Here is a 15153-nt window from a genome sequence, read left to right on the forward strand (position 1 = left end):
CCTGCCCCTCCCGACAGCCATTTTTTTGAATCTTTTACTGCTAACACCATCAATAAAACCCAGCTGAGAATCCATTTAGGCCTAAATTTGACTAAAAAATGGCCAAAATCTTGCATACCCATGAGATGGATTGTGAAGTTTTGACCAAAGTTTGAAGCTTTATGGAGTTTTAATGATGATTTTGAGTAGGTTTTTTGTGATCTTTGGCATAAGCATGTTGTTACCAAGCTTTTTTAGGGTCTCCCATGGCCGGCCGGCTGCGGTCGGTGGGGCACTTTGGCTGAAGGTTGGCTCAAATTGTTGTCCTTCTGTTCATGTTCATTACCCATCTTCAATTTGACGTCTTTTTTTTTTTTTTTTTCCTTCTCTCTTGTTGAATGGAAAAGGTAGAGGGAAAGTTGAATCGTCGTGAGATCACACATCGGTTGGAAATGGGAACGAAACATTTCTTATAAGGGTGTGGAAGCATTTCTCTGGTAGACGCGTTTTAAAATCATGAAGCTGATGACGATACGTAACTGACTAAAACGGACAGTATCTAGTAGCGGTGGGATTAACTAGGCACTGGCGATGGGTTAGCAAGGATGCTTGGACTCCAAAGGGGTGGATTGTGAGATCCCACGTCAGTTGGAGAGGGGAACGAAACATTTCTTATAAGTGTGTGGAAGACTCTTCCTAGTAGACGCGCTTTAAAACTGTGAGTTTGACGACGATACGTAACAGACTATAACGGACAATATTTATTAACGGGGGATAGGGTTGAAGATGGATGGATAAATTCCCAAATTGTCTATATGAAAGAGAGTTTTGGAGAGGGTTGTGGTTTTTGTGTGTGGTGTGATCTTAATTAGTGTTAGCGACGTTCAAACACGTATAACCCAATTACTTAAAAGAAAAAGTGTGTACGACGTTGAAACATGTTCATTTTGAGTACAAGTTCTCATAGTTATGTGAGACTTTTAGAACATCACGAACGACGAGACGATTATGAGAATGACAATGACATAAACAAGTCAACATCATATCTGAATAAGAGCGATCCCGATACTATAAAAAAGACTTCGTCTAGTGAACTTTAGTTAGAGCGATCATATATTGGGTGACCTTGAAGAAAAGACGTCGAAAGGACAATTAGTGACTGATGTTACTTTATAGGGAACAGTTTTTCGTTCTCACAACGCAACAGATAAGTAAAGCGTATCGAATCCTGCTTTGATATTATTTTTTGGAGTTTAGCGATGGATCGACCCGTTTTGTGATGTTATAGGTTTTAGGGTTTTTATTTGAATAGCCACCTGTCGGCCAATTGCACAAATAAAGCAGTGCCATAGGACATGAAACCCTAATAAGCTCAAGGAATTGAGTACAAGGAAAGAGAAGAGGAAGACGAGAAGACATTGGGAACAAACTCAAACCCTAAAAATAAAGCTATAAAATGGGAAATGGTTTCGAGCTTTGAGTAACTTTGCCTTGAAACAAGGAATGTGATGAACAAAACCAGCAAGCTTCCTTGGAGATTGTGTGACTTAGGAATGTTTTGGATGCCAATTTCCATTCATCAAATTGGGAGGGGACCATATCTTACTTAATTTCTTTTGTTTCCCGAGACCCGTATTCTTTCATCCAAATACGTTACGACTCCTAACGTCAAAGTAAAATTAGGGTTACATGCCTCCAAACTACATCTAAATGAGAGTAATCTGTGTCGGAGTAAAATTAGGGTTACATGGGTCTAGATCACATTTGAATCACAGTAATATACTACAAGATCCCGTGTTTGAGGGTTCCAAGAGTCACCAAAAAAGTTTTTTTCTCATTGAGTTACCGAGAAAATTCTCACGAGCTCACCCAACAGAGAACCGTTCCAAACTAAGCATGTTTAATTAAGAATGTGACCCCTGTTGTTACAATTTGTCGTCTCTTAGTTCATGTTCTTTAGAGTAACCTACCATTCATATAACAATGTTTATTTAATTCTTATACGAGAAATTTTAGGGTTGTGTGGAAAAAAAAAAAAAGCAAATTATATTAATTATTAATAAACTAAATAATAATAATAATTATTATTAATAGAGTAAAATAATTATAAATTAAAATGCATTTTTTTTATATGAATTTTTTAATCAGACACGAATTTCGATATATGACGTGTATTAAAAAATTAAACGAAAAGGGAAAAATGATTTAATCATGTTAATTAGGAAATTAAGTAAAAGGCATAGATTAAATTAATTAATTAAAATAAGGTGTACTTTTTTTATAAAAATAAAATTTATTATTACATGAAAACGTGACAGTACAGACCATTTACTCTAATGTTTCCCTACCAACCAACCTAACCTATAATTGTCGCAATTATATAAACAATTTTCCAAAATCATTTTGATTTTTTATATTTATGTGAAATGTGAGTTTAGAACTATGTAATATATATATATATATTTGTTTGTTATTAATTAAAGTATTAATTTCAAATTTAAATGATTAATTAGTTTATATTTGTTTTAAAGTAAAATAATAATAATAATAATAATAATGTATATTAATTTAGTAAAATGATTAATAACAAAATTGTATTTAAAGTCATGAGTAGGAATTAATTGTGTTGGTCATTTGAATTTCATTTAATTGATCATGATAATTTTCTATTAATTAAACTAATAGTGGAGAAATTAAATAATTATTTATTTTTGTTTTCAAACCAGATAATAAGAAAGAGGATTTATTATATGCCTTAATTTTAATTAAAAAAAGAAAAAAAAAATCAAAACCTTAATTGTGTTACCCTCTGAAGCGGCTGAGAGAGGTTTCTAGATCCTTATAAAGAGTGCTTCATTTCCCTCTTCAATTGAGGTGGGATCTCATAATTCACCTCTTTAGGGCCCAGCGTCCTCGCTGACACTCGTTTTCCTCTCCAATCGACGTGGGATCTCACAATCCGCCCTTATTCAGGGCTTAGTGTCCTCGTTGGCGCACTTCCCAGTGTCCACCATCTTCGAGGTCCAGCATCATTGTTGGCACAATGCTTGATATCTAGCTCTGATACCATGTGTAACAATTCAAACCCACCGTTAGCAGATATAATTATCTTTGGGTTTTCCCTTTTGAGGCCCAGCGTGCTGGCCGACACATCCTATCTTTTTTATATTTTATGGTATTGCTATTTGCTCCTTCAACTTCTTGATTTTTGCTATTGTATCCCTCATTGCATTTACTCTTAAATCAACCATGCTCGACGATGTTCATGCGACACGTTCGAAGGCACCCAACCTCATTCAACCTTGCATGTTCCACGCTCATCATCTCGAACCAACTCAAGTTAGAAGGCAACATCACTCACCAACTAAAACCTTAAACAATTGGAACCTCACCTCATTCAAGTATTTCATTGTTGGGGGTTAAAAGAGTAAAAACAATATAGGAGTGTGACGTGGAGTGAAATTATTGGTGGATGGAAAGGGCATAAACGACCAAGAAGAGTTCGTTCGCAACTGTACGAAAAAACGAAGTTTTTAATTATGTTTAATTATAAATAAAGTCTCCACTCTCCACCCGCGCTCCCTGGTATCTTCCAAATTTATTGGAGATTAAAAACTTACCCCCCCGCCCTTCTCTTCCTAGGTTAAATTTGTAGAGTAGAAGCAAAAGAGGGAAGGGGATGGGAAGAGAAAGAACCCAAAAAGGAAGAGGGAAAATTGGAAGTGTTCCTTCCGATTCAGTGTTTTATCGATTAAAATTGTGTAATATGTAGAGCAGATTCATGGGTCGAAGTTCTGGTGCGTTCATTTCTTCACTCAATTCTCGATTTGGGTGCTTGTTTTTGCTGCAATTCTTCCTCATAATTGGGTTTATTTCTTCTTTTCTTCTTCTTCTTTTCTTGAAATCTTGCGTTTGTTGTGACGAGCGATTGATATCTGAACTGGGTTTTGCTTTGTTTTTGTTTTGAAGTGGTAGTGAATGCTAGGGAAAGGGATTGAGAAGATGGGGAACACCCTTCTGCTCAATTGAATTATGAGAACACGAACAAGTGTGGTGAACCAATACTTGAGTATTCTGTGGGTTTTGTTGATACTCATCTTGTGGCTTTCGTCTCCCCAGTAGAGGTATGCCTTAATTTGTTTCAATAGAATCTGGATGCTGGGTTTTGTTTTCCTCCCTTTCATTGCTTTTATGAACAAAACAGAAGAAAAATGTGTATACATGTATAAGAGTTGGATGTCTGGCTTGCTTGTTTGGTGTATGCTGTAATAGCTCAAGCTATGTTTGGGCTTTCCTCTCAAGGTTTTGAAACGTGTCAACTATGGAGAGGTTCTATCCCTACTCCGTCTAGTGCCTCGTACCGGTATGGTGGCTGGCTTTGACACCCTTTGTAGCAGCTCCAATCCACCGATAATAAATATTGTCCGCTTTAGCATGTTACATATGGTGTTAGCCTCACGGTTTTAAAACGTGTCTACTAGGGAGAGGTTTCCACATCTTAATAAGAAATGTTTTGTTCCCCTTTCCAACTGATATAGGTTCTCACAATCCACCTTGCTTGGGAGCTCAATGTCCTCATTGGCACACCGTTCGGTATCTGGCTCTGATACCATTTGTAATAGCCCTCGCCCTTACTCTTCAACCGATGTGCGATCTCATAATCCACCTCTTGGGAACCCAGCGTCCTCATTGGCACACCGCCTAGTTTCTAGCTCTGATACCATTTGTAATAACTCAAGCCCCCCGCTTGCAAATATTGTCCTCTTTGGGCTTTCCCTTCTGGACTTCCCCTCAAGCTTTTAAAATGCGTCCACTATGGAGAGGGTTTATCCCTACTCTGACTAGTGTCTCGCACTGTCTAGTGGCTGACTTTGATACCATTTGTAACAGTCCAAACCCACAACTAACAAATATTATCTACTTTGGCCCGTTGCGTATTGTCGTTAGCCTCACGGTTTTAAAACGTGTCTACTAGGGAGAGGTTTCCAAACCTTTATAAGTTAGGCTTCCTTTCCCTCTCCAACTAATCTCACAATGCTATGCTAGTTCCGAGTTTTGGATTCTAAAGGTTGTTCTTCACTGATTTTTCCCTCCCACTTGATGTAAATTACGGTGTTTTAACAGTAACAACTAGTGCAAAAGTACTTGTGGCAGACGTACTTTCTTCTTTTGTTTGGAACTTCTCAAAGTTCCACAGAATTCAAGGACTAAGTACAATTGTTCCCTCTAGTTTCTGAGGACAAACTGTATTTAATGACATTATGTGACATGTTAATTACTTTTTTGAGGCTTAAAGGTCATAATACAATGAATGATGAGGAAGTGTTGAACACACCAAGGACATCTGTGAAGTTCTCTTGGAACCATGGTGGCAAGCAAGTGGCTATCATTGGGTCGTGGGATAACTGGGAGACAAGGTACTATTTTGCAGTTAAGATGTTTTATTTTGAACTTTTTTTGTCTGACATAGAACATTTCATCTCCATTTGTTAGGGAGATCTTGCAGAGCATAGGGAAAGATTTTATCGTCGTCAAAACGCTACCCTCGGGGATCTACCATTACCGATTCATTGTTGATGGATGGTTGACACATGCTCCTGATTTGCCATGGGTTTGTGATGATTCAGGAAATTCTTACAATATTCTTGACTTGATGGTAATTTCTACTGTTCTTTTTTACTTGGATTCTCGGCGTTTGCTCGAGGATTCGTTTGTATAGATCTTAAGAAGATGATAAAGTAAACATCTCCTGCAAAGATTGTCCAAAAGAACACTGACCGTGTTCTTGAAATGATATTTGATTTGGCCTGATCTTTTCTAGTTTTAGAGTTTCGAGTTCTACGAGAAATCGATTGTTCTGTAAAGCTTGAAAGGTCAGGACCTCTGGGGAGTTATCATACGTTTAAATCTTTTTTCCCAGAATTCTACTGATAGGAACAGGAAAAGGGATGGAACAGCTAAATTTGCTATTTGTTCTTACTTTATTTCTTATCAAAACCTCTTTGTGGACTGTTTAGTTAAGATTTTTGTTTGATAAGAGTGGACATTCAGACATGATGGAATGAGATATCAAAACCACTTGTGGAGTGTGTTTGTTTTAATAGTCAAAGTCCACCGCTAGTAGATATTGTCCGCTTTGATCCGTTACATGTCGCTGTCAGCCTCACGGTTTTAAAACACATCTACTAGGGCGGGCCCAACGTCTTTGCTTGCACAACCCGCTCGGTGCCTAGCTCTGATACATAACGGGCCAAAGTGGACATATCTACTAGTGGTGGGCTTGGGCTGTTACAAATGGTATCAGAACTAGACATTGAGCGGTGTGCATGCTGGGCCCCAAGGGAGTGGATTGTGAGATCTCACATCGGTTGGAGAAGGGAATGAAGCATTCCTTATAAGGGTGTGGAAACCTCTCCCTAGCAAGCAGATGCGTTTTAAAACCGTGGGCTGGTGGTGGTACGTAATGGGCCAAAGCGGATAATATTTGCTAACGTTGCTTGGGCTGTTACAAATGATATCAAAGCCAGACACCAGGTGGTGTGGCAATGAGGACGCTGGCCTCCAAGGGGGTGGATTGTGAGATCCCACATCAGTTGAAGAGGAGAACGAAGCATTCTTTATAAGGGTGTGGAAACCTCTCCCTAGTAGATGTGCTTTAAAACCGTGAGACTGATAGCGATACGTAACGGGCCAAGCAAACATCATTTGTTAGTGGTGTGCTTGGGCTGTTACAGACACAAATCTAGTACCTAGTTCTCGTGTCCATTGCTGTGCAGCAAGTTCTGCTGAATCTTATGATATGATGCTTCTTTCATTAGTTTTGGCTCTTCTTCATTGTTACTCTTTGTTGATTATGGTTGAATCCTTAGAAAAAGCTCTTCATCTGCTCAGTACTAACTTGAATTCGTATCGAATTGTCTTACAGACACCTGTCTCGGAATTGCCCGAAAGTCTGTCCGAGTTTGAATTTCCTCCATCCCCACCATCTACTTACGACAACGAATACTTCAACGACGATGATTTCAGTAGGCCTCCACCGGATCTACCACCACAACTGCAAGAGACTATTTTGAACGAATCATCTCGCTGCATAAGTGGTCAGCAGTCTGGCGTGCAGCCTCGACACACCGAGTTAAATCATTTATACCAAAATAACGTTGGAGGTGAATTCATGGCACTTGGTTCAACATTCAGGTTATGTGAAAAACATGTCACAATGTTACTTTTCAAGCCATTGCTGAAAAGAAATTGATAGAGTTTGGTCCACTGTTCTTTTCCTCTTCTAAATTTGTGGCCGGAATGATTATTTATGTGAAGATTATTGAAGATTATCATTCTAATAGATTGAAGAATGCTTGAAATTGGATTCATTTCCATGTGTTTTAATATCTGTTCACAATGGACCTTGCCCTCAATGGTACTTGTTTCAATGAAGTGAGAGATCTGCATTTATATAGATTCTTTTCGTTCTAGCTTATCCGGAATCCCCTCTGGCCGAAGACTAGTGGTAGGTGGTCCGTAGAGCTTTCGGAGAAGGGTAGCCTAGTGTGTAAGTACAACAACGAACTACGGTGAACCCTTAGAGGACCTATCTAAGATTAGGGGGGAGATCCTTAGTAGTGGTTACCCTTTCACTCTTCCCCTCTTCCACGGACTGACACATGTACCTAAATGCAGCTTGCCTTAAAGATGACTTTGAGGAAAGAGATGAGACTCTCTACCCGTCGTTACACGTGAGAGAGGTATTGACAACGTGAGCACTGCCTGGTTTTGGACATGTAAACTCTATTACTTTTACTTTCATTGCCTCCTGTAAATTACTCGAGTTTCGAGTTATATGCGTATCTTCGTTTAAATGTTTATGTCTTCGTGAAATTAATATCTCAAACATTCTGCAGAGGCACAACAGTTCTTGCTCCAACAGGATCGAGAAAACAGCTTGGTGTATTGAAATGGGAATGGAATAGAATCCAAACTCATATGAGCTGACAGACCAACAACAAAATCGAACTGAGTTACAACAATTTGTATTAGATTCTGGAAGAACATTACAACTCAAAATAGGCATAAACAGTGGGTTTTTGGTGGGCTGTAGAGAAGCAGCAGAGGATATCAGGTTACTGTCATGGTTGATCAGATTCATCTCACAGGTACTTTAACCCAGCCATTGGCAAAAGCTATGGCTAAGATCACGAAAGGCGTCGACATGCCGAAGATGATGATATAAGGAAGAGGAGTCTTCATGGGATTTTCCCCTTCCCTCTCCCCTGCTGTCTGCCAATACCTGCACCAAATTCAACCACATTTCCATCTTAAAGCCCTGATGATATCTTCTTCTACTTGAAAAACGACTTGTGAAATCCCACGTCGATTTCAAAACCTTGGGAGAAACCCGAAAGGGAAAGCTAGCAGTGGGCTATACAAATTGATACAGAAAAGGGAAAGAATTGCTTACTGCTCTGGCTCTTGTTCTTTGGTTATGAACTTCTTCTTCCCTCCCTTCTTGACCTCGGCGTCGCCACCACCTGAAAAACAACATCAGCAGCTGAAAAACAGCAAGAGTGAGCTGCAGATCCAAGCGAAAGTAGAAGGGGCCTTCACCTGAATTTGCAAGAAGTTTGAACTGAGAAGCCCTTGGCGTTGGCCTTGGCTGCGGCGGCGAGAAGGTGGTGCAGGGAAGAGGAGCGAAGAAGGGAGATGGGTTCTGTTGGAGTGAGAATTTGATGGTGGTAAGGGAAGAAGAAAGAGGGAATTTGGCGGCCATTGTTGAAGGAAGAGTGAGCTCTGTTTGGGCATTTGTCGTTGGGGATCACATATATCACTGGAGATTTGGATATGGATGGTGTGGTGTGGCACTCATATTATTATTAGCCAATGCGTGACATGACGACAGCCAAGACCTCTATGGCCCCATCTTCACCTTTCATTGTAATTTGTGGTCACATTTCAATGGAGCCATGAATGTACTTTTATGGTGGTTGAATTGACTCAACATTTTCTACCCTTTCTATTTCGGAATTCGTACTTGGCACTTAAGGCCCCGACATCTCCCTGCATCTCTGAGATGTGGTCATGTTACCTGCTTCTCACTTCTTGAAACTAAAAACTGAAAACTATCCCCACAGACTAATACGAGTTCTTTTAGTATGTTTCATCCTTACTCACATGTATCCTAAGAGATTTGAAAAATGTCTCAACCGGACTCAACCCAACTTAAGAACACCTGTTGTTATGTATTTAAAGGGTAGGGATTAGATTGAAGAAAAAATTGAAATTAATTAAAAAAGAATTGGGTTGAGTTTAAAATTAATCAATATATTTATCCTGCCTAATTTATTTATTTATTTATTTTCAAACATTAAAAAAAAAAAAGTTGGGAAGTAATATTTTTGATGCCATTATCAACGTTAAATATTAGCTTAATAATCACTAATATATTTTCTTTTGAATATAATGATTCAAAGAATAAGACCATCTCAAATAAATTGTTTTTTTATTTTAATTTACTTTTTGGTATAATGCCACGGTTGGGGGTGCTTTTATTTAATATTCTACTGGGGCTTTGAGAAATCCCACATCGCTTAGGATCAACATTAAGGCATTCTATATTTAGAGCACGGCGGAAGCAGGAGTTCGTCCCTTCGGGGACATCCGATAAAATTGGAACGATACAGAGAAGATTAGCATGGCCCCTGCGCAAGGATGACACGCACAAATCGAGAAATGGTCCAAATTTTTTTTTTCCCTGCCCCTCCTACGATGGATCTGTACTCGGAGGATTTCTATTTCATCTTCCCTATTCGAATCCCTGTTTTTCGCTTTCCTTCGATTTGGCATCTGAATTGAGCTGCAAATGGATCCAGCAGACAGTTTCTTGAATTTATTAGTTGCCAGTTCAATCACAAAACCCTAATTTGTGCGAAAATCGTGAGGTTTGTGCTATTTTTTAGATTTTCCTGTTTGCTGAGCTCTGTAACTAGAAATTCTGCATCTGTAAACCCTAATTTGGATGTTTCCTTAGGGAAAAGAAACTGGAATCGAATTCCAATACCTCACCGATCAATCCCGATGCCTAAAGGCCAAGACCTTGATACATAGCCACCTGATTCATTCAAAGGGCTATGTAGTTTCGCTCGAGTTCTTGATCTTCTCTTAGAACTGCAGAATTAATTCTGAGGAGTATGTTAGATTCGTGCTCTATTGAGTTTCCTTCGAAGTTCTTTGAATCCTTACTGTACTCCTAGACTTTGGTTCTTCCCCAAATGTTTTTGATCTGTTTTTTGAGACTTCTGCTCATTTGGAGAAGTTTAGAAATGGCTCTGATACATTTTTGAAGATGAAGGATTATGGATTTTGGGATTCCTTGCTTAATTTCCTTTCTGAGCTCCTTGCTTAGAATTTCAATGGCGAAAAATGTGTTTCCCCCTGATCTTGGGATTATTCAAAAGAGGAAGACAAAGAAACCAGCATTTCTGGTTACAGAGCTTGAGACAACGATGAACTAATACCAACTCAAAAATCTCCCGTACCTTTGATCCATCGAGCGAGAGCCCTTCCACACGGAACTCTCGAATCACTATGGGCAACGGAGAGCCCTTCCACACAGAACTCCTGGATCACTCTGAGTGACTAGAGGTAAGCTTGATGGTGCCATATTTGACTTGAAATGAAACATATATTCATATTGTCTTTCTTAATCAATTGATTTGCAGTTTTCAGTTAAGGATTATACATCTTATGTTAGCTCTAAAGGATTATTGGCTTGATTACTTGCAACCCTTCATCACCTCCTTCGAACGGTCGTGGGCTCGCTTTCGCTGTATGAGACTGGATGACTTCTGGGTTGGTAATGCTCTTTCTTCTTCTTCTTCTTCAGAAACTATTTCTTTACATTGGATAGATCAATGGCTACTGAACATCTCGAAACGAAACCAATCGGTTCGGTTGAACATCGATTTTCAAGTCGATTGGTTCAGTTGGTCGTCCATCTTTAGAAAAACCATTGCTGTTGTTGTTCTGTTATCAGTTTAAATCAAAAATCTTGTTGTCTTGGTAGATTCCTATTGATTGATTACTGTTTTGGCTGTATTACATATCTAAGCTGAAGAATTAAAGAGTTCTTCAAATGATGTGAAAAGTTAAAGATTTCTTGTCCTCGTACCATATCTAAGCTGAAGAACTAGAACCCATTTTTTGTAGAAGAGAGAAAAGAGTTGGGGGAAGTTCATTCGTTATGCTCATCTGTTATAATGGCTGCTAGCTCCCATATTCTAAGCATTAGAACTATAAATCTCCTCTGTAACAATGGAATCATTGTCTGATAGAAATATTGCCAAATAATACCTGCAGAGAAAACAGTGAAATCAAAACATAAATTTGGAAGAAGCTTTGCACGAAGATATGTCTATTTTATCGGCGGGACCTCTCTCGAACGCAGAGAAGATTCCCTATTTAGACAGAGAATGTGAGATGGAGTGTAGAACAATTTTTCTCCGCTAGATACCTACCTATTTAGACACCTATTTAGACGGAGAATGTGAGACGGAGTGTAGAACAATTTTCTCCCCTAGATAAATGGAGCTAGAGACAAGATTATATTCCCCGTCCCCATCTGTGGGAATAGGGACGGGAAAGCTTCGCCGTCTGTGATTATGATAACGTGGATTAATGATGATGAATGATAGAGAGGAGAAGCCAATAATCATTGTTTAAATCCTTAATAATTGCCTCCTTAAATTAAACTGAAAATACATTGTTCAAAAACAATGAAGAATCCTATTCTTTTCCTCTTTTTTTTTTTTTTTTTTTTTTTTCCCCTTACAAAGAAATTGAACATAATAATAATAATCTAAATCGCCCATAAACTCTCCCCTTCTCCTAAACCCCAACAAAAAAGGAAGAACATCACAACACTCCCACCCACCCACTGCTACAAATCCCAACTCCTTCTTCCTCCATACTGTACACAAACCCCCCAAAAAAGACCTCCCAATATACTTCTCCTGCTACCATTGTTAAGTTATGCACCAAAATCCCACAAATGTAACCTTCTGTCGAACCCCGACGCCGCCACGTACCGGTCGTTGGCGACCATGGCCGTGGCTGCCCCGACCCTCTCCCTAAACCTGTACAGAAACTGTCCATGCTCGATTTCCCAAACTTTCATCGCCCCGCTCGAGTTCATCACTGCATAACCCATGTTGATGCATCCCATGGCCCCTCTCTGACCCGCCCCGCTCACTAAGAACCTACAAACTTCCTCCATTGTGTCCACTCTTCTTACTATTCCCACCCCTTCTCCGTCCACCACAATGTACCTCTCGTTGCTCACATCCATCGACGTTACTATCCTCACCTCCCCATTTTCCTCGTTTAATACCACTTCTTGATCTCTCAAGTCTAGTACCATTAGCTGTAGCCTAGTGCACGCCACTGCCGATTCCTGGTTCGACACGCGTACTCGACCCACTGGCTCGGTTGGCTCTGTCAGCATGTGCCATCCTGTCACAGCTTCTGGGTCCGTCAGTGACCCGCCAACAAACACGAGCTCCTCCGTGTTTCCATCCCATACGTGGAACGTCCGACCAGGTACGCCTGCGTAAAGACCAACCCACCACCGGTCACATCCAGCGAAATCCACCAACACACCGTCGTTCATCACATTCCCTTCGCATACCCGACGTGTCGGTGATACACCATTCATGGCTGCAGCTATGATTCCAACATGGACATCACCATCCACGCTGGCAAACACGAGGCACGCATCGGTGATGACAATGCCAGAGACAGCACGCGAGAATAAGCCAAGACGATCACGATGGTGAGGATGAAACGTCGCGACATGGAGACGCGTGGTAAGGTCGAAAAGGCGAACAGTACCGTCAGCAAATCCACATGCCAGGTAATGCAACGAGAGGGCAAGACAACGACACATCAAACCAGCAGGCTCATCCACATCAGATTGATCGAATTGGAGGATCGTATGAAGATATCTACGTCTCCAAAAGTTACACGCCGTAGTATGCCAATAGACGTATTCATCACGCCACGTGTCGAGCAGACGAAAGCTCCGACCCCAAATCTGAGTAGTCAAACGACGCCACAACAGCTCCGACCGAGACACAGCACGCCACATGGAGCAAACCTTGAGAGAAATTGAAAAGAAAGGTGAATAAAACATAATCTCCAAAGTCAAAGCGGCAGAGAAGCAGTCAATGAGAGACAAGAAATGTCAAAGTACAAAAAGATGAGATCTTTGACATGATTACAACAAGAGGGGAACAAATCTCTAAGCATGTGAAGCAAAAAAGGGAGACCCCACAATAAATCACGAGCAGTCAGCACAGGAAACAATGGCAGAACAGGATTGTATGTATATGTATATATATATATATATATATATATATATATATATATATATAATAATGAAAGGGAGTGGCAATCCATGCTTGGCGCATATGAGACACAAAAAAAGAAGCAAATTTGAGAAGAAACAAAAAAGGGTACATGAAGAAGTACATGAAATTTGGAGATAGTGAAGAAACAGAGGGAGACAGGGTCAAAGATGTGCAGTTTTTGATGAGATGAACATGAAAGAATGCTATGTTTTTTTGTTGTCTTTGAGAAATGAAACAAAGAACATAGATATGAAGTGAGGGAAGAAGATATCTGTTTGTCAGGGAGTGGTCCGGAGTATGAAACAACCTAAAATAATGAACAAAAGAAAGCAAAGCAAAACAACACAACACAGAACAGAACAGAACCCTGTTTTCTTTTGTGTGTTTTTGTTACGAAAGGGTTTTAAAAAACATGGGATATTCAAAAGCGTGGTTCCCTATGTGTTTTTGCATTTTCATTTCCAAGAAAGGTGTAAAAACTTTGCCTCTTCTCGTTAAAACCACAGAATCTTTTCTTCTTTTTCTCTTTCTTTTCTTCTTTCTTCTAGCTTTGACCCGCCTGCCTTTATTCAATCCATTCACCTCCCCCTTCTCCTTGAGTTCTAATTTCGTAACTGATATTGTCTTCTATGAGCTTTTGCTTTCGTGCTTCACTTTGAACTTTTACGGCGAGTTTGCTAGGAAGAGATTTCTACACCCTCGTAAAGAATGTTTCGTTCAACCGATGTGAGGTCTCACAATCCACCACCTTTAGAGCCTCGCGTACTCACTTGACACTGATTATTCTCTCCAATAGACGTGGGATCTCACAACCACCCCGTCGAGATCTAATGTCTTTGTTGACACTCGTTTCTCTCCCTAAACGAGGTGAGATCTCATAATCTACCCTATTTGGGGCCCAACGTCCTTGCTGGTACTCATTCCTCTCACCAATTGATATAAAATCTCACAATACACCCCTATAGAGCCCAGCATTGTCACTGGTAGTCGTTACTCTCTCAAATAGATGTGGGATCTCACAATCCCTAACGTTCTCACTGGTACTCGCTCCTCTCTCCAATTAAGGTGGGATCTCACAATCCACCCCCTTCTGCCCCAGCGTCTATGTTGGCACTCATTTCTCTCTAGAATCAACGTGGAATCTCATAATCCATCTCGTTGGGCGCAGCGTTTCCACTAGCAGACCAACCAGTGTTACAAAATGAATATCCACTTTAAGGTATAGTTTGGACATGTTTTGTTACATAAAATATCATATGTAACAAAACATAACATAACGACATTAATGTCTTATATCATATGGTTTGAGACATTAAACAAATACAACACAATAAATACTATATAGTCTCTCTCTCTGTCTGTCTTCCTTAAATTACATGGGTTTGTGTTAAAAAGTGGGATGGAAAAGCCATTATTTGCATTCTAGTGATAGAAGAACAGAAAGGGCATTAGAATAGATTTGGTGATAGTGAGCCCCATATGGCAGAAACATAAAAAATAAAAAAATAAAAAAAACTACAAAGAAAAAAGGTAAAAGAAATTAAAGCTTTTTGAGTCAAAAAAGCAATGAGGATTTATAGAACAGAAAAGAGATCCATGCCAATAAAGGCAAATTCTACGCCAAAAGACCCCTTTTCTATGAGATATTCAGAAGGGCCCCAAAAATAGACAATTTTAAAAGCACTTCAATAAAGAACCCACACCAAACCAAAACTTGAAAACGACATTAAAATAGGCAAAAAAAAAAAAAAAAAAAAAAAAAAAAAAAAAAAAAAAA

General features: G+C 39.6%; 3 protein-coding genes, 1 long non-coding RNA gene and 1 other non-coding gene across 10 annotated transcripts in view; 3 read left to right on the forward strand and 2 right to left on the reverse strand.

Moving 5' to 3' along the window:
• The first annotated feature begins 3602 nt into the window (after positions 1 to 3602).
• Positions 3603 to 7973, forward strand: LOC111451369 (SNF1-related protein kinase regulatory subunit beta-2-like). Of its 6 annotated transcripts, none has more exons than XM_023091760.1 (7): positions 3603 to 3846; positions 3949 to 4103; positions 5268 to 5396; positions 5473 to 5635; positions 6905 to 7142; positions 7657 to 7732; positions 7878 to 7973. In XM_023091760.1, the coding sequence occupies exons 3-7, from the start codon at positions 5287 to 5289 to the stop codon at positions 7966 to 7968; spliced, it is 678 nt and encodes a 225-aa protein (XP_022947528.1). In that variant the 5' UTR covers positions 3603 to 3846; positions 3949 to 4103; positions 5268 to 5286; the 3' UTR covers positions 7969 to 7973. The 6 variants fall into 6 exon arrangements, with proteins under 6 accessions (XP_022947528.1, XP_022947527.1, XP_022947530.1 ...); XM_023091759.1 differs by having other exon boundaries at positions 5276 to 5396; XM_023091762.1 differs by having other exon boundaries at positions 3603 to 3776; positions 5276 to 5396.
• Positions 7906 to 8795, reverse strand: LOC111451373. Its single transcript, XM_023091769.1, has 3 exons — positions 8581 to 8795; positions 8435 to 8504; positions 7906 to 8263 (listed from the first exon to the last, which is right to left on the reverse strand). The coding sequence occupies exons 1-3, from the start codon at positions 8741 to 8743 to the stop codon at positions 8119 to 8121; spliced, it is 378 nt and encodes a 125-aa protein (XP_022947537.1). The 5' UTR covers positions 8744 to 8795; the 3' UTR covers positions 7906 to 8118.
• A 754-nt stretch (positions 8796 to 9549) lies between these two features.
• On the forward strand, positions 9550 to 11496 carry LOC111451377. Its single transcript, XR_002711970.1, has 2 exons — positions 9550 to 10614; positions 10692 to 11496. It is a non-coding gene; the product is annotated as an uncharacterized LOC111451377 (long non-coding RNA).
• On the forward strand, positions 9615 to 9717 carry LOC111451877. The gene has a single exon (XR_002712036.1). It is a non-coding gene; the product is annotated as a U6 spliceosomal RNA (small nuclear RNA).
• Positions 11497 to 11819: 323 nt separating the features above from the next.
• The window catches only part of LOC111451627 (transcriptional regulator STERILE APETALA-like), a 4017-nt gene continuing 683 nt past the window's right edge, over positions 11820 to 15153 (reverse strand). The window contains exon 2 of the mRNA XM_023092101.1: positions 11820 to 13123. Within this exon, the coding sequence (XP_022947869.1) occupies positions 11999 to 13123 (1125 nt within the window). The 3' untranslated portion in view covers positions 11820 to 11998. The remainder of the gene's footprint in view (positions 13124 to 15153) is intronic.

Source organism: Cucurbita moschata, unplaced genomic scaffold (assembly GCF_002738365.1).
Source record: "Cucurbita moschata cultivar Rifu unplaced genomic scaffold, Cmos_1.0 Cmo_Scf00013, whole genome shotgun sequence".
NCBI lineage: Eukaryota > Viridiplantae > Streptophyta > Magnoliopsida > Cucurbitales > Cucurbitaceae > Cucurbita > Cucurbita moschata.

What these genes read in the sequence shown, in the direction of transcription:
- LOC111451369 (XM_023091760.1), top strand. Translation starts at nt 5,287, where the DNA reads ATGAATGATGAGGAAGTGTTGAACACACCAAGGACATCTGTGAAGTTC. An exon ending in TGGGATAACTGGGAGACAAG is followed by an intron (nt 5,397 to 5,472) that starts GTACTATTTTGC and finishes TCCATTTGTTAG; the next exon opens with GGAGATCTTGCAGAGCATAG. An exon ending in ACAATATTCTTGACTTGATG is followed by an intron (nt 5,636 to 6,904) that starts GTAATTTCTACT and finishes ATTGTCTTACAG; the next exon opens with ACACCTGTCTCGGAATTGCC.
- LOC111451373 (XM_023091769.1), bottom strand. Translation starts at nt 8,743, where the DNA reads ATGGCCGCCAAATTCCCTCTTTCTTCTTCCCTTACCACCATCAAATTC. An exon ending in CAAACTTCTTGCAAATTCAG is followed by an intron (nt 8,505 to 8,580) that starts GTGAAGGCCCCT and finishes GTTGTTTTTCAG; the next exon opens with GTGGTGGCGACGCCGAGGTC. An exon ending in AAAGAACAAGAGCCAGAGCA is followed by an intron (nt 8,264 to 8,434) that starts GTAAGCAATTCT and finishes AATTTGGTGCAG; the next exon opens with GTATTGGCAGACAGCAGGGG.